The sequence below is a fragment of the Marmota monax genome, unplaced genomic scaffold (assembly GCF_021218885.2).
Source record: "Marmota monax isolate L192 unplaced genomic scaffold, Marmota_monax_Labrador192_F-V1.1 WCK01_AAM20220418_F8-fsc00052, whole genome shotgun sequence".
Taxonomy (NCBI): Eukaryota; Metazoa; Chordata; class Mammalia; order Rodentia; family Sciuridae; genus Marmota; species Marmota monax.
Window position 1 is genome coordinate 11,001,370 of NW_026693473.1, and position 17,263 is coordinate 11,018,632.

General features: G+C 39.6%; 1 protein-coding gene and 1 pseudogene across 1 annotated transcript in view; one reads left to right on the plus strand and one right to left on the minus strand.

Annotated features, from left to right (window-relative positions):
- The first annotated feature begins 1,572 nt into the window (after positions 1-1,572).
- Atp13a5 (ATPase 13A5) overlaps positions 1,573-17,263 on the plus strand; it is a 113,979-nt gene continuing 98,288 nt past the window's right edge. Inside the window, exon 1 of the mRNA XM_058583577.1 lies at positions 1,573-3,318. Coding sequence (XP_058439560.1) covers positions 3,256-3,318 — 63 coding nt within the window. The 5' untranslated portion in view covers positions 1,573-3,255. The remainder of the gene's footprint in view (positions 3,319-17,263) is intronic.
- Positions 13,148-14,240, minus strand: LOC124101738 (MKI67 FHA domain-interacting nucleolar phosphoprotein-like; annotated as a pseudogene).

Here is a 17,263-nt window from a genome sequence, read left to right on the forward strand (position 1 = left end):
AGCTTGACCTCATAAAGAGAACAGAATAGTGGTTACCAAAGCCCGAGAAGGGTACAGAGGATAGAGGATGGAAAAGAGTACAGGGGACTGGGGTGCAGTAGGATAGGAGGGATGACTTCTAACGTTCACAGTAGGATTACAGTTGTTGACAACCATTGATTGTATCCCAGGACAAAGAAATGATAAATGTCTGAGGTATTATATATGCCGATTACCCTGATCTGATCAGTATACATTGGATACACATAGTGTTCCCTATAAATATATACAATTATTATGTGCCAACTAAACACAAAACATATATCCTTTAAAAGACAGATTCAGGAGCATAGCTCCAGTAGACTGAGTTCAAGGGTAGGGTCCATGCTTTGTTCATCTCTGAGTTCTCATTTTAGCACCTGGAACAGTGCTTTGCAGATTTGCACACATGGGCAGAACTGAAGGCAGGAGAGCTGAAGAAGGAGTGAGCTGCTATTGCGCCTCCCAGGGCTGCCAGTCATATCACGCCTAACTCCTTAGCTAGACAGTTCACATGTCCAGCCTCCAGCTCCAATTCCATTGTCTAGTTTTGTCTCCCAAGGTTTTTCTTTTAATAGAGTAAAATAGAGTACACACTGGGAGTTATAATATTTCTGTATGGTAAGTGCAAACTTCAGTTCACACCTGAAATATATCCCCCAAAGTGAATAGTATCTTTTTAATTTTTTGGTATCTGGGATTAAACTAGGGGTGCTTAACCACTGAGCCACATACCCGACCTCTTTTGTATTTTATTTAGAGACAGGGTCTCTCTGAGTTGCTTAGGGCCTCGCTAAGTTGCTGAAGCTGGTTTCAAACTCATGATCTTCCTGCCTCAGCCTCCTGAGCCACTGGGATTTAGGGATATGCCACTGTGTCCCGCTGAATAGTATCTCTAAAATTAATTTTTTTCAATTTTTTTCTTTTAAACTAAAGCATGGTCAATAAAATAAAATATTACATAAATGGAATGATTTCATAATTGCCAAAAAATGACCTTTTGCAGGTGTTTTGATTTTATAAAATTCATTTATTAGTTACTACCATATTACTATTAATTACAATGTATATGTATTTTCTCCTTTTGTAAAAAATACCTTGGTTTACTTAAAAAGTATTAAATTACTTCTTTTATATAGTGATAATTTATTTTTAAAAATTCTTTTAACTGACATGATAATATATAAAAAATCTAATAAAAGAGTATTTGATGATGTTAAACCATTAAAATTGTTAGTTTGTTGTCGTTGTATAGAAGTCAGTCTATCTTAGCTAGCCATCTTGCTTTTGTAGGTACATCTGTGAAATAGAATGCTTCAGTAAGGCTCCAGGGGTCAGTAGACAAAATAACAGGGGAGTTTTGAAATCTACGTAAGACATCCATATCTTTACTAGTTTCCCTTTAGTTCAAAGGGAAGTGTGGACTGGGAATGTGGGGATCAGAGACCAAGTGGGAAGGGTGAGTGCTCCACCATGACCACTGAGTCTTCATTTAATTGCCCCAGCGACCAGAGGTGGGTTCCTCCCTCTCCTCCTAATTCACATAATCCTCATGCTCCAATTATTGCATCCTCACTCATATAACCTTTAGAGGAAGAGAGAAAGGAAAGAATGGAAGGGAAAAATAGTTCTTTCTCCTTCCGAAATAGAATAATCTTTCCCACAAGATCCTTGCTCCCAACTGTTTCCCTTTGACTTTATAAAATTTACTTATTAGTTACTATCAATTATAATGCATATGTAATTGTTTAGAACAGGGTCATCTGCCCACTTTTAGACAGATCGTGACTCATCATTGGCATTTTTAGTTGAAATCCCTGTGCAGACAAAAACTGATGTTCTTTTGACAAGAAACATGAGTGGTTAGCTGTTGGGTAAAAAGTGAATGCTGACCGTCACTCATGTCTTGAATTAGGTTTTACTAAATTACAACTCTTCTCTCCAGACCTGAGCTCAACCCTAGACCGGACTGCAACTGCAACATTTGTGATTACAGTGGTTGGTGTGGGCATCTCAGTAAACTTGCTGCCATGAAAAAGAGGAAATCATCTGTTTATTCTCATCAGCCACATTTTCTGGGCTAGGAAACATCTAACCTATCCTGAATGTCAAGGTAGCACTTGTGCCTGCTCAAGGTAGTTGATGATTGTTTCGATCAGTGGAAAGGGTCAAACAAATATTAACTTCTCAGAGTTTTCACTCCTAACAAATTTTCTTCCATGGTCAAAGTGGCAAGGGTTTCATTCAGTGGACTGGATGCAATAACAGTCAATAAAATGACAAAAGCTTTTAATTACAAGCAAAATTAATCCCTAGACGGATCAGTTTTCTTACTTTTAATGAAAGTATCGAATTCAGTGATGATTATACAGGTATGGAAATTTGGGTTATGTCCTTAATAGTCTTTCTAGTTCCTTCTTTCTTCATAGGCTTCACTTGTTTGAAAACTTCAAATGCCAAAGTGAAAAATGAAAGGGATCAAATCATTGTTTTAAAGTGTCTCTTTTCTTGACTAGTACTAGAGTGTCAGGAGGATGATCACTTACCTCTTACTGAGTGGGGTGGGTGCTCTATTTGGCCTTTTACAAATATTGTAAGTCCTTATATCAACTATATAATCATTGTGGATATTTTATATAATAGAAATCTAAAATTCAGATTTTAAGTGATTTGTTCAAGGTCCTCAACAAAGCAGGGATTAAAATTCAGATTTTTCTGATTCTAGAGTGATGCCTGTATTCTCCCTTATGAGCCAACCTCCCTTCCATTAACTCTCATGGCCACACCTAATATGCTCATTAAGTCTCTAAAGTCCACAGAATTGTTCTAATGCATTTCTCACTGGTTAATCCTTTTGTCTCAGGTTTTGAGAAAAGTGGCCATTCCTCCTTGGCTGAGACATTTATGGAAAGCATGTGAAATTATTTGTCTTTCTAGTTCAACAACTCTTTTTCCCATCATTCTTTAGGACCAGAGACACTCTCATCTAGCTCAGTAAATAAACACTGGAAAGAATAAACATGCATCAAGCAGATGGATTAACAGACCAATCCTGTGGCCAAGGAGAGGATTTCCTCCCTATTCTTTGTTGGTCTAATAGGCAAGGTGTGTGCCAACAGATTTTATAAGCACCCGAGAACAGCAATGACAAGCAGCCACTGAGTTCACAGAAGCCCAGGTGGTTTCAACATTTCCCCAAGGAGTTAGCCAGGAGGGGCCCTGACAGGTCCACTTCAGATGGAGGAAGAGAGTGAGAAGGACCATCGGGCTTTGCTCAACCAAGGAGAGGAGAATGAACTGGTGAGTCTTCCCTTTATTTATTAGTTTTCTCAAAGCACCCAAGGCTGTGGTCCAGGGCTACCGTATTCAGGTAAATTAGAAAATAAACTATAGTACCAATTGTGGTGGTTCTAGTACCTGGAAAGGGGAGAGTCCGGTAATGCATCATGAGAGCTGCAGGGCACTATTTTGTTGTAAGAGAACCTGCAGGAGCTGAGATAGTTTTGTCTTTTGGATGGTAGAGTTTTGCGTCTCCATATGCGGTGGACCGTGGGAAGCTTCCTTAGCCATTCTGCAGAGTCATTGTGGTGCCTTCTCACATGGTGCACACCGAGGTGTCCTCCCCCCTGTCATCTGGGTCATCCTGTAATTGGACACACTTTGGTGAGAACGGAAATGCTTTCTTTTCTCATTCTCTTGCTTTTGGTGTGTCTGCAAGACCTGGGCTCAGAGAGTGTTTTGGGCCAAAGTCCCACTTTTTACTAAGGCCAAGACAGGTTTTAAGCACCTGGTCCTGCAGAAAAAGTAATACATAGCCTGGGACGTTAGCACAGACTTAAAAAAAAAAAATCTCACATCTTTAGTTCTTTTTTCCTACAAAACATACAAAAATCTTTAAAAATAATCATTAAAAACTTGAAAATTCTGACAGTTTCTACTTGGTATTGAGGAGTTTGCATTTATGGTTTCGTTTAATCCTCAGAATTCAGTAAAGAAGGAACTAATCCTATTTCATAGAAAAGAAATCTGAGACTAGGGAGGTTAGGTAACTTGCCCAAGGTCATTAGCCTGCATGGGGCAGGCTTGGAATCCAGCCCACTCCTTGGCTTTTACAGCCCTGGCTGTCTACACTACAATAGTGTCTCTAGCTGGGCAATGAGAAAAGGAGGTGCGTGGGGGAGAGAGAAGGAGAAGGACTGCAAGGAGAATGCCCTAGGGGACCCATTTATGTACTAGAAAGGTGTCAGCTTCCTCTATGGCTTCCCTGGTACCCTTTGAGAGCTGTGGGAAATCTGTACCAGCTCTTCCTATTCTTGTTTGTTAATCTAAGGAAAAATAAGTACTTATATCTACAGTTGTGTTGTCCAGTAAGGTGGCCACTGGCCGCCTAAGGCTCTTGAGTTCTAAAAAAGTAACTGGCTCAAACTGAAATGTGCTATAGGTGTAAAATTCATACTAGTTTTGGAAGAACTGACTAAAAAAATGTAAAATGTCCTACTAATAATTTTCATATTGGTTACACATTGAAATTCTAATACTTTAGGTAGGTTGGATTAAATAAATCTATTATGAAAATCAGTTCCCTTTGATTCTTTTTACTTCTTTAATGTGGTTGCTAAGAATTTTTAAAATTATGGCCCATAATTGCGCATACTTGTGCCACACTGAGCTCTATGATGGTTACAGTACTTAAAAATCTTAAGGCGGAAGGGTTGGAAAGAATTAAAATCTATTGGCCTGTGTCTGCTGCAGGACACCCGTCGGACCTGAAATTTTCTGAACATGCAGATGAGTGATCATGAAAATCTTATGTAGTTCTTTGTTCTTCTCTAAGGAGGTGTTGTGTATGCAAAACTGATAGTCCAGTACTTTAATTCTGCCAAATCACAGGGAGGACATGGGTATCGAAGGATTAAGTCATGGAACAGGTGCTATGGTTTTCTTCTTTTCTGTGGGTGATCAAACCCTTCTAGACTTCTAGACTTCCCAGCAAGAAGCCCTCTTTATAGTCCAGCCTTGTTTACCTCACACTGCCAGGGCATTCTGGAGAGGGGGAGCTGGCTGCGGATTTCCCTTTCATCAATCTTACTACTGGGCAGAGAGCACAGAGGCAAATTTTATTCCAGTCCTTCCTGTAATCCTGAGGATCAGGTGGGCCTGGGAGGATAAGTACACAAACTAAAGAGGAAGCTATGACTTAGCTCTAGGCAATTGCTGTCCTGCAATTGAATAGTCTGGCACTGTCAGACCTAGGCTTTCAAAGGAAAGCTGAAAATTTGGACTTCTGTGAGAAATAGCCTGATTACAAATTTTGGAAATAAATTTAAAAACAAAAATAATCAGTAGGTCAAAGCAAACCTGAGCACGACTTAGTCCCTATCTTACCTTGGGGGCTGCTACTAGGTGACTCTTACAGTCTTTTCCCCATTTGCTTTTCCTTTCTTGAAAGTTCCCCATGGCCCAAATCTGACTTCTACTTTCATTCGTCATTTCAAGTTGTGATTGTGTTGAAAGGATCAGAGGTGGAAACCAGACACGGATGGAGTAAATAATGGATTCCTTCAATCACACACCCAGCAGAACCTAAGTGGATGGAGAAGGCTTGTGAACTACTCAAGAGCAGTCTTGGGTCACTTTGATGAGCTCAGCTCAGATATAAAGCAGTGCATTCCCTCTCCTGTTCCAGGCCCTAAATCCTCCAGCTGGGGCGGGGATGATGCCCTGCCCTTGACAAGCCCAGTTTCATTTCACCTGCACAACAGCTGGGGCAATAGACGCTCTCACCTTCCAGGTCTCCACTGGCCTTCCCAACCTGCTTCCGCCCACCTCTCCCCCTCCCAAATACAGTCCAGCTCTCATAGGGTCCTCCTCTTCCTTCACTTTTTCTTATCCTAAAAATTTGTCCTCTCCAGGGGCTTCCCTCAGCCCCTCCAGTCACAGACAGCTTTTCTTATCTTCTCTTGAGGTCCTCTCATGACCCTCAACTTCACTTGACAGCCAAGAGGATCATTCACAGCATAGACCCCAATGAACCCAGAGCCTTCAGGCTACTTGGCACAAGCCTAATGGAATGGGATTTGATCTCGGGATGATCTGGATTTGAATTTGGGTTCTGTTAGGCCAATTATCTAATCTCATGGGGATGGTAAAATTTACTATTTGAGATTGGGCTGAGGATTAAATAAAGGGACATAGCTTTTCTAAAAGTATCCTCTGTAGAACAATATTAGTAATCTGTTACATAAAAGTCTCCTTTTTCTCCTCATTTAGGCTTGAGAAATACCAGGTGAAAAGGGTGGGCAGGTTAATACATTATAGGTTCTTAGTGAAACTTTAAGGGGGCATTCTCTGGTGCTGTTATTTCCTGCACTTACGTGTTGGGGTTTTTAGCCCCTGTCTCCTCCTGACCCGCAGGAGAAGCGGGAAAAGCACGCCCTGACCAAGACGAGCCAAGAGAGGTAAAGGTCAACTGGAGGCCTGCACCCAGCCCTCCCTCGAGGGAGGACAATCAGACATGCCAGGGAGATGAGTCTTAAGCAGGATCTCATTTATTGAGGAAGTACACACAACTTATATACTGCACAGGAGCCAATCAGGATAAAGGTCAGAGGGGTGGAGCAAGTTCATGTGTACACCCATCCCATAGTCTGTAAGGGAAGGCATGAGGGTGGAAGAGTCCCGGACCTATCCTGGAGGTGGTCCGCCTTTTCTGTCACCACCCACAGCACCGCCTCCTGGTTGATCGCCAGGCGCATCCCAGCCAAATGTGCAGCCCCAAGACCGGGAAGCTGGAAGCCGTGCCCTACACTTACGATTTTGGGAAATGATCCCACTGCCCCCACTGCACGTGACTGTGTGTGCACGCACAGATTCTCTCCGGATTTCTGCTCCATGGACCCTCCTAGGAGAGGTAGGAATGTTCTCAGTGATAGATAGGTATCAATAGGTATTGTTTTGTCATTGTTACCCTTCTGGGAGAAAAAAAAAAAAAAAAAAAACATCCCATCTGCTCTCAGCCAGATGTGCATATCAGCCTCTGCTTAGGGGTCCTCTGGACATGTGCTCACTGCCCCTACATTCTGAGGACCATCTTTCTGGGCCTGAGCCACAGCCATGAGCGTTGCTTTACTCATATCTTTTGCAAAGCCCAGCATTCAGTCTGTACCCTCTTCTGTACCTATTGCATGGATGTCCAAGCTCCAGAAGGGAGCAGCTCTCAAAGGAAAGAGCCACTTAGTGTGGAGGGATACAGAAGCAATAGGAAGGCATCTTGCTTTGTGGTAATTTTCTCCTGCCAAATTGTAGAGGAGCCTCAAATCCTAAGAGAACAGATCTGGATTTTAGTCAAGGATCTGCTGCTAACCATGCAGCTGTGAGAATCTTTTTGAACCTTGCTGGTTGCCTAAAAATAATTCCACTTACACTCTTCTGATTCATAATTTCTGTGAAAGTCATGTACAAAATATGGAAAGTGCTATGGAAAATAAGGGGTTCATTCACCCTGCATTTATGATGTGCAAGTTGAAAAGTGTAGGCATACATATATGAGGTGAAACTGGTGTTGAGCTCATTTCCCCCTTCTCTGATTAAAACGTGGGGAATGATAATTGCTGGAGTTGCACTGTTACAAGAGCAATCTGTGAAGAGTTGGCAAAAGAAATCTGGAAACTAGACATTTAGATTATTTCACATTATCTGTTCTTTCTCCTCCATTAAATCTCCCCAACCAAAAAAAAAAAAAAAAAAAACCAAAACACACACACACACACAAAAAAAACCAAGCAAACCAAAAGGATTAATAATGAAAAGTGAAAATTGAAATTGAAAAGCCAGCCCTATTGGCTCTCTCCTGTCTCCCGTCAACATTTACAATAACAACATGGTTGAAGGTAAACCTATCAATCTTGAACTGACACTAGCTGTGAGGGAGAGATAAGAATATAGGTGACAGAATCAAGATTTAAACATTTCTCTAGGCTGGATTGTGGGAGAGTAATTGGTAGGATACAGTAAAACAGGCCTTACTGTTGAGTTCCTGTTTTAAATTATTATTAAAGTACAAGGTGAGAAACTTAGTAACTTGGGCTTGTAGTTGTGCGTGGAAAAGTCATTGAAGTGCTTGATTTGGTTCTGGCTGAATATAGTTGCCAGGGTGATGCAGCTATTAAAAATATTAGTTCTGGAAGGACTTAATGGAAGTCTGTTTGGCAGATTAGAAGAAATAAAACTAGTTCTGCTATAATCTGTACTTTTGAGGAAAAAAATCTACAGTTTTATTTCATTCTAAAACATACACTCTCAGAGAAATTTCAAGAATGATGTATTTGGTGGGATGTGGTGAAGGCATTCCTGCACCTGCTGGTCTGACAGGGTCACAGCATGGGGGATGCTGTGGCAGGGCCACATCATCTGGAAACCGGAATCATTAGGAATGTTAAGTGTTTTGTTTATGATACTCATGATATGGATAACAGGGCATACATCAATCAATAATAAAAGTACGTATTGCCTGAGATTGCAGGAAAATTCCCAGAATGAGACTAAGGATACATTTGAGACATGCCATGAGGTGCGTTTCAATATCTTTCAGGATACAAACAATGGTGTTATTCCTCGAGCTTAAACAACAAGAACTATTTATCCCATGGTCAACAATTTACACTAGCTGCCCCCCCAACCCTACCCTAAAGCCACAACAATAGCCTAGCTACAGAAAAACAATTGTTGTGTCAACAGTACAGGGACCGCCATATGTAGCTTATGGTATCCCCCTTTGAGGACAAGAGGCTAATAAAAATACATTCCCCCAACCAATAGACCCTCCTTTGCCTTACACAGAAACTTATGATGAAAATGGAAAACACATAGTTAATATAAATGACAAATGAGTTGAGGTGTAAAGCCTGCCCTTTAGTTAAAGATTGCAAAGACATAAGAATAGGTGTGCTTTGACCAAGGATCAAGGAAGTTCTTTAAGAAAGCAGTTGAATAGGTCATATGAAAAAAAGGAAATTACCTTGGAAATTAAAATAGAATAATGTTAAATTAACACAGATATATTTTAGAGACACTTCAGAGTAGTAGGCTTTTAAATAATAGACTTTCACTACTTTAAGTGTGTTTTACTGGTATTTTAGTTTAGAAATAAGAAAGCTTACCAATAATCATAAGTATGCTTTAAAGTTAAAGGTTAATGAAATAACTATAGATATGCTTTAAAGTTAGAAGTGAATAATAGGTCAGGAATCATGTAGTCTAGTTGCATGGCCTAGCATCTAGTGATTGAGGTGAAAACGTAAAAGCTTAATCATGATTGACTAAGGTTACAGAAAAATATTTTGAACAATGTACTCAATATCTTAGGTAATCAATGTATGTCAAAAAAGATTGTAACTCTTGAAAATTATGGAAATCAAAAAAGTTTCGGGCTTTGAAGTTATCCATTAATTACCTGAAAAAATACCTGTAAAAAAGGTATAAAAATAAAGATTCTTCCAGGGGCAGCAGAGACTTCTTCTGGAGGCTGCTCATAACTTGCAACCTGTCGTCCCGACTCTTTTTCTTTTGCCAATGCCACTCCTTCAGGAGTTGGGACGACTCCGTGGAGCCCCACTCCATCCCCCCCAGGGCTGGACCTCAGCAGGGATGTCTGTAAGATATCACAAATCAGAACAATCCAAGAGAAGTTCAAAGCAGTTCTCTAAAGAACAAAGGTGGTCCTTGTCTTCCAACAGTTGAGTGACTGACATGGAGCACAACATAGAGGTTGGCAGGTTTGAAAGACCTTCCTAACTACTGTGGTAGAAGAATCTAAGCACAAACCTCTGCCAATGGCCTTTGCCCTTGTGTAGCCTCCTCCAGTTGAGTGGGGCAGAACCCGGACTATGATATGCTGTCTCCTAAGATTATGCTATGTCATGCAACAAAAGGGATTTTTCACATAATTAGGAGACTTCTTCCAAAGGGAGACTGGGTAGACCTGGCCAAAGCAAGTGAACCCTTTAAAAAGACTGGGCCTTTCCTGAAATTAGAAATATTTAAAGCATGGAAGTGATTTGATGCAAGGGAAGCTCTCCGTTGCTGTTTTGAAGATGGAGGGTGCAGTGGGGCAGGTTAGTGTTCTCTAATAACTGAGAGTAACTTCCAAATGCCAACCATCAAGAGAATGGGGGCTCGGTCCTGGAGCTACAAGGTACTAATCCTGCCAACCAGAGTGAGTCTGAATAAGGTTCCTGAGCATCAGAAGGAACACAGCCCAGGGGGATCTTGATTTCTGCCTTGTGAGATGCTTAGACTCAGGTAGTGAGACTCTCAATCCACAGAAACTGTAAGATATTAAATTTGTATTGTTTTAAGCTGCTGACTTTACTCTGTAGTGATGGAAAACAAATACATCCTCACAGAGAATCAACAAGAAAATGTACACCCCAGGGAGCTATTGAGAAGCCTCTCTAAAGCAGACGATAGGTACTCATCTGCCAAGAGTGATGTATAGCTCCTTTTTCACAGCAAGGAATTTGAACCAAATAATCTCTAAGACCACTTCCTAGTCAATGATGTTCTTAATCCACAAATGCCTTTCAATAGCACATGCCATATTGTCCTATGACTCAATATGAGGTAAATTCTGGTTCCAGAAATTGCCCCTGTTCATCGGTTCAGTCATCCCATTACCTTCTGATCTGCCTTTATAGCACTCCAGCTGTTAGCCTCACCAAACAAGGGTACTTAGTTGCTCTTTAACTTACAGGAAGACCACATGTTACCACTTTTATTATAGCAGTACTAACCGACATTATGTAATGCCCATAACAGAGAATGATAATAAGTTCCTCTCTTTAGTATTGGAGGGTAGAGGGTCTTTCTTGACCCAGAAAGAAAGTGCAAGGAGGAAAATATAATAGGTTTAATTATTCAAGAATTCTCTTGAACATTTTCAAGGTTCAGTTTTTTAATCTGTAAATAATAATCTATGAATATTCTTAATAATATTTATTCTAATAAGCAATAAAGTCACTTCATAGGATTATTGTGAGGATTGAATGACACCTAAGTACTTAAGAAAGACTTATTGCCAAATGTAAACATAAGTAAAAGTGATTCAAGATACCTTTTCTCTATTCAAGGGACACTCCTGGAATGAGTGTAGTATTTAATGTGTGACACTCTGACAAATAATGCTTGGTATTTAGTCATAATTAGCACAAGTTACTACACCAAACCAGTCATAAAAGGTTGAGAAAAAATAACCATACTAACACGATCCATCTACTGGGATAATAGTATCCCCACATTACAGAGAAGAAGTGTGTTAGCAGAAGTAGAGATAAGATACTATTCTAACATCCACCATTTAAAGGAATACTACTTAACAGGTTCAGATAAAGGAAGCAAAGAATAGATTGTTAATAATAAGTAGGAACTTGGTGCTATGATTTTTGCTGAAAAAAGAAAGAAAGAAAACACAACACAATCTAGCTTCATAGAAGGCCACAAAGGTAGGATATCCTTAGCTATGATTCAAGTCCTAATTTTGAGACCTGATACAAAGAGGCAACTTTCTTTAAGGCTATTGGAACATCCTTGCCCAAGGCAAAGTCCAACATTTCATAGCAAAGAAAACGACGACAAAACACAACTGACATAACTATTTACAGAAGCAATTATGGCCGTGAGTTATTTTTATTATGTGTGGTAGAGTAAACAAATTTTTAGCTTTGTGCCACAAGGTTCTTGTATCAAGTGACAGTGTTATGCACTGCAAACTAAAAATCCCCATTATGAAGGATTTGGATCACACAACACACAGAGAACTATACTTGTAGTGGTGGGTACTTAACAAGTATTTTAAAAATGTTTTTTATTAGTGCATTGTAGTTATACATGTTAGTTGGATTCATTTTCACATAATCATACATGCATGGAATCTAATTTACTCCTCAGAGTCCCCATTGCCCCCTCTTTCTTCCCCCCTTCCAACCCCTATTTCTCTTCTTGTACCCTACTGGTCTTCCTTCTATTTATTTGTTGTTTCTTTTTGAATTGGTGCTTTATAAATATACATAAAGGTGTAATCACTGTGGTCTATTTATACATGTCCATAGTGTAACTTTTTGACAAATAATTTAAATGGCTAAATGCATGAACAGACAGCATAGGAATAAAAAGATTTGTAAAAACTGAAAAAGACTTTGTTCACAAGATCAGTCTTGCATAAACTCTAGTGCTCTAGATAAAATGAAAATTCAGCAACTGGGAATGATCCCAGAGGATGGTCCCATAAGACTAAGAAGATTCCACCAAAAGAGTTTTGGAAATAAATCATGTTTAGATGAAGCTGTACCCCGTAATCCTCCTTTCCTAAGGAAGTTGACAGATCTTAGTTCCATCTCTGATGGCAGGTATAGGAGCTACTATAAGAATATAAAGAAAAAGATTTAAAGTGCTTATTATGGGCCAGAGCTTCACATACTTCTCATTTAATTCCTGTGAGATAGTCACACAGATATCCATTTTGCAATGAGGAAACCAAGGCTCAGTTAGATAATATACAGAGAATCGCTTGGCATAAGCATCAAAAGTAGGATGCTGTACTACCTTACTCTCTTACATTGATTTCCTTCCTTCTGCATGAATAAAGAATGATTGTATTGGTGTGTGTGTGTGTGTGTGTGTGTGTGTGTGTGTTTGCATATACAGTTACCACATTTAGCTAACTTTTAAATTAATATCCTCAAATCCTTTTCTCCAGTTTCACATATTACAAAGGTAAGCAGTTTTTCATGAGTTGGGGTCTTGACTTCAATTTTGACAACTGGTACTCTTTGGGAAAAGCAAAACTTCATTTAAGTTATTGGTTCAATCATTGTTAGAAGCAGGATTCATTGCCTTGTGGTCAGATCATTTCATAATGAGTCCAATAGGATTAGCCACTTCTTTTTTTTTTTTTTTTCAGGATTGACTGTCTTTATTGGGTGGCGATAAAAGTAGCTTCAGATTAGTTGTTAAATGTACAGTTAACAGTGACCCTTTAACACAGGCAAAATAAAGAGGGGATAGGAAAACTGAGACCAGGGCAAAGGCAGTATGAGCCCAACCACTGCAAGCTCTGATGATGTACCCCCGTACTTCAACAGGGGCAAAAAGGCCAAAGTACTGATTGCTTTCCAAATAGCATGTTTTCTCTTTTGAGTCTATTGATGGTTTCATTTCATTGTACCTTGTAAAATGTAGTCAGCCACTGTAAGAAAACCATCACATTTTGTCAGAAGATATATATTCATATAATACATTCAGAATCACTGCTTGGTTTTTGTCTTCGTCTTTTCTTCCCTGACTGTTTAGGTGTTGGAGTCTCTACTGCTCCTTCTGCATCATATACGGGCAGCTTGAAAACTATTTCATCATCTTCATCATTATCCATTCCCGCCACTTCAGATTTTCGTTTCTCAAAAAAATGTTGGTGTACAAACTGGTGTGGGGCCCTGGCTAGCTATAGACTTGTCAGGAGTGGCAGCAGTGCCTTTAGAAACCCGCTTCTTCTGCTTCTTTGGTATGCCTGAAGATTTTTTCTTCTTTGTAGGTTTATCTGAAGGATCTTTGGTCTTACTGGATGATAAAACCAATGAAGGAAAATCATAATTAATTCCTTTTGCTGCTAATTTTTTCCTGAGCAATTTTTCTTTCTTTTTAAATCGCTCTTCCATTTGCAGTTTTTGAAAAAATGTCCGCTTCCGATTATACCGCTTCAGGCTGACGAAATGGAGTATTCCACTCTTTAAAAAGTTCTTTGGGTACTTTTTCTGGTGGCATAAAACGACACACCAAGAGTCTTTCACCAAAAAGGTAGTTAGTTATTCATTGTTTCAGCAACTATCTTGGCAACATCTTCAGACTTAAACTCCACAAAGGCATAGCCTCTGCTATTTCCAGTCTTTTTACTTCTGGATAGTCTAAATCTTGTAATAGTGCCAAACTGGGAGAAATATGCTTTGATTTGGGTTTCATAAAGTGCTGGAGGCAGATGGCCCACAAAAATTACTCCAGGAATAAGTTTTTCTTGCTTTTTTTGCTGGGTTACACGCTGGCGGACGTGCTGCACCTCCTTCTGAAACTGGACGTCTTCCTGCGGGTTCAGAGAAAGAATCGGCCGGGGTGGGACAAGGAACGGAGACCCCACCATGTTGAGACCCGCAGCAACACAAGCCACGCGGCGCGCTCCCGGAAATAGCCACTTCTAATTTACTAAAATATTAGCTAAATTGTGTATTACCCAAGATAATATTAATTCTTAACACATATTGAGTGCTCAAAATGTTTCGGGAACTGTGATAAATGCATTATCATATTCGTTTCTCACATCCACCCTAGAGAACAGATATTGTTATTCCTATTTATGGAGGAGAAATTTGGGCATCAGAAGTCAAGTGGATTTCCCCACACCACATATCTGGTTCAGTGGTGGCGGGATGATTTGAACTTGGTTTTTCATGCCATGTCTCCAGCTGCTACACTCAACTACTTCCATTGCATTTCATAACCAGCCTCATTTTTTTTCACATGAGAAATCTAAAGTTCAGCAAATTTAAATCATAGTTGGTAAGCAATGGAGCAGGGAAGAAAAATGAGAGCATCTAGAAAGCAATGATGAGATATAAAGAAACAAGGCGATGGTCAGACCTGGATAGGGACCTTGGCTCTAAACTGAGACTTTGGGAACAACTTCCTTAATAGCACATGCATACTTCATGGCCATGTCTAACCCAGGCTTCTTCTTCTGTATCCTGGGCTTAGAGGAGACATTAGGGCTGTGTTACCACTCCTGGCATCTGGAATACAGAATTCTAATCAGAAAGAAAAAGATGAAGGAACACCTCTGCTTGGAGAGAAAGAAAATCATGTCTGTGTGATACCCTCTGTGTTCTTCAGGTCCACTAACAGGTGGCAGATCTGGGCTCCTGGCCTCGTGGAACACAGCCTATTTCTATTACCAACCTTGACCCAGTATATTGCAACTGAAAACTGAAATAGTTACTTCTCTTCTTCTTTGACTGAAGCTGTTATCAAATCACCTGTTCACACTGGCTGATCGTCTTTTCTGCTCCACACCTTACACCTCTTCTTTAATCTTCACTACTACTCTCAGGTGTGTGCCACTAATATTGCCCTGAGTACAGAGATGGAAACGGAATCTTAAAGAACTTAAATCCTGAGGTCACGTGAGTAACAGGTGACAAAACTCACTTGACTACAGGGAATTGTGTATAATGGGGTTGACTCTGGTTTTTCATCTATTCCCCATATCCTCTGGATTCTAATTTATTTTCCTATGATGACACAAAATATCACTCCTCTTTCCCTTGTCTATATTCTCCATTTCCTAGTGGATTTTCTTGGTGCTGTACAAATATTTGGGAGAAATCTGAGTGACTCTAACTGTTTCAGAAGTATAATCACTTAAAAAATGAAATTATATCTGAAATTAATTAATCAAAATGGAATATGTTGTTATAAATTCTAATCACAAAAACATACGCAAGCCAACTGAGTGTATTCGACAAAAGAATTGACAGATAAAGCAATGATTCTTTAGCCAAAATCTTCAGTTCCCATACCCAGCCTCATACCTCAGGGAAAACTGAGATATGATTTAGAAGGGAGTTTTACCAAGGTTTATGAGACCCATGTATCAAGGAAGCAAAATCATTGCTTCTATTCATCTTTCCTCAAGGAACCAAACATTCCAGGAAGTAACTTTGACACTTACAAGCTCCTTTTATTCTTTTCTTTTTCTTCCGTTCTTCATTTTCTTTCTTCCTCCACCTTTTCTAGCTTCTGCTCTCTCTCTTTCTTATTAACAGATGGGAGAAAATTTGCTGACATTTTAATAACAAGGGGTCCTAACCCATAAGAAGTGTCTTTCACACAAACCTTTTCACTTATCTTGGCAGGTTCTTTATTAGGGATAAGATTTTACCTCTACTTTGACGGAAGTCGGCTCTTACTTACCTATCATCCACACCAGGTGGCAGCTAGCTTCCCAGGTCACCAAACCTCCCATGTCCCATAGGAATCTCTTCTTTGATTCTTCTTCTCTTATTAATTTCTCTAATGTTACTGCCATTCTTTCTTCCCCAGCCAATTTCTACCAAAATCATTATAGGTGTCTTCCATTTGCTTGGCGAAGAGTGTCTTATAAACAATTTCACTCTTTCTTTATTTTGACAAAATAAATACAGTGGTGTCAATAAAAGGTAACAATCTTAAACATACAGTTCAATGACTTCTAATCATTTTTGAACTATGTGTAAGTAGACGTGTGAATTGCTCTATAGTAACAAAGTTTACTCAGTATAATATCTGTGAAATGTGCATCAGAGGTGCATTTTTAAAAACCTGCTTTGTAGCATACCATTGTATGAAAACAAAAAATTTATTTCCTTTTGTTGATGGATTGTTGGATTGTTTTCAGTTTGGGTCTTTTTGTTTTAAGTGGACACAATATCTTTATTTTATTTTTATATGGTTCCTCATGCATGCTAGGCGAGCCCTCTACCACTGAGCCACAATCCCAGCCCTTGGGGCTTCTTTTTTTTTTTTTCAGATTATTGGTCTATTTTTTTATTAGAACTGAAAATACTAATTAAAATAACTCCCAGAGATTAGGGTGTATTAGGTCATAGAGTAAATAGCCATCCTTGGGCTCTCAATTTTTAGCTTCTGACCCATGCACATGAAGTGTTTTCTATAAAGGATATTGAATTTTCTGTATGCTTGTCATACTAAATAATGTTGTACTTTAGTGGTACCAGTGTTGAAAGAAATAGACCTTTCAGAGTCTATTTCAGAAACTACTTACAACCTCTGGAATGGTCAATTTGAATTGTCAGCTTGATTGGATTAAGAGATGAAGAAGATTAAAAGGTTTTTGGATGAGTCAATGTGGGTGGATCTAGGAATGAATGATATGTGGGATAGTGAACTGAAGTGGAGGCCCTCCCTAAGTGTGGGCAGCACCATCCAATAGCTTGGAGGCCTGGATGGAATAAATGTTGGAAGAACAAAGAAAAGCAGCAGCGATGTAAGCTCTATTCTACTTGACTGGGTTCTTGATTGCTGCTGCGACCACCTGAGGATATCAGACTCTCACTCCTTCACTCTTCCAAGGTGGACGACACCAGTGATTCTCCAGGGAGTTTCCAGAAGCCTTGAATCTTGGATTGGGGTAACATTGTTGATCCCTCTT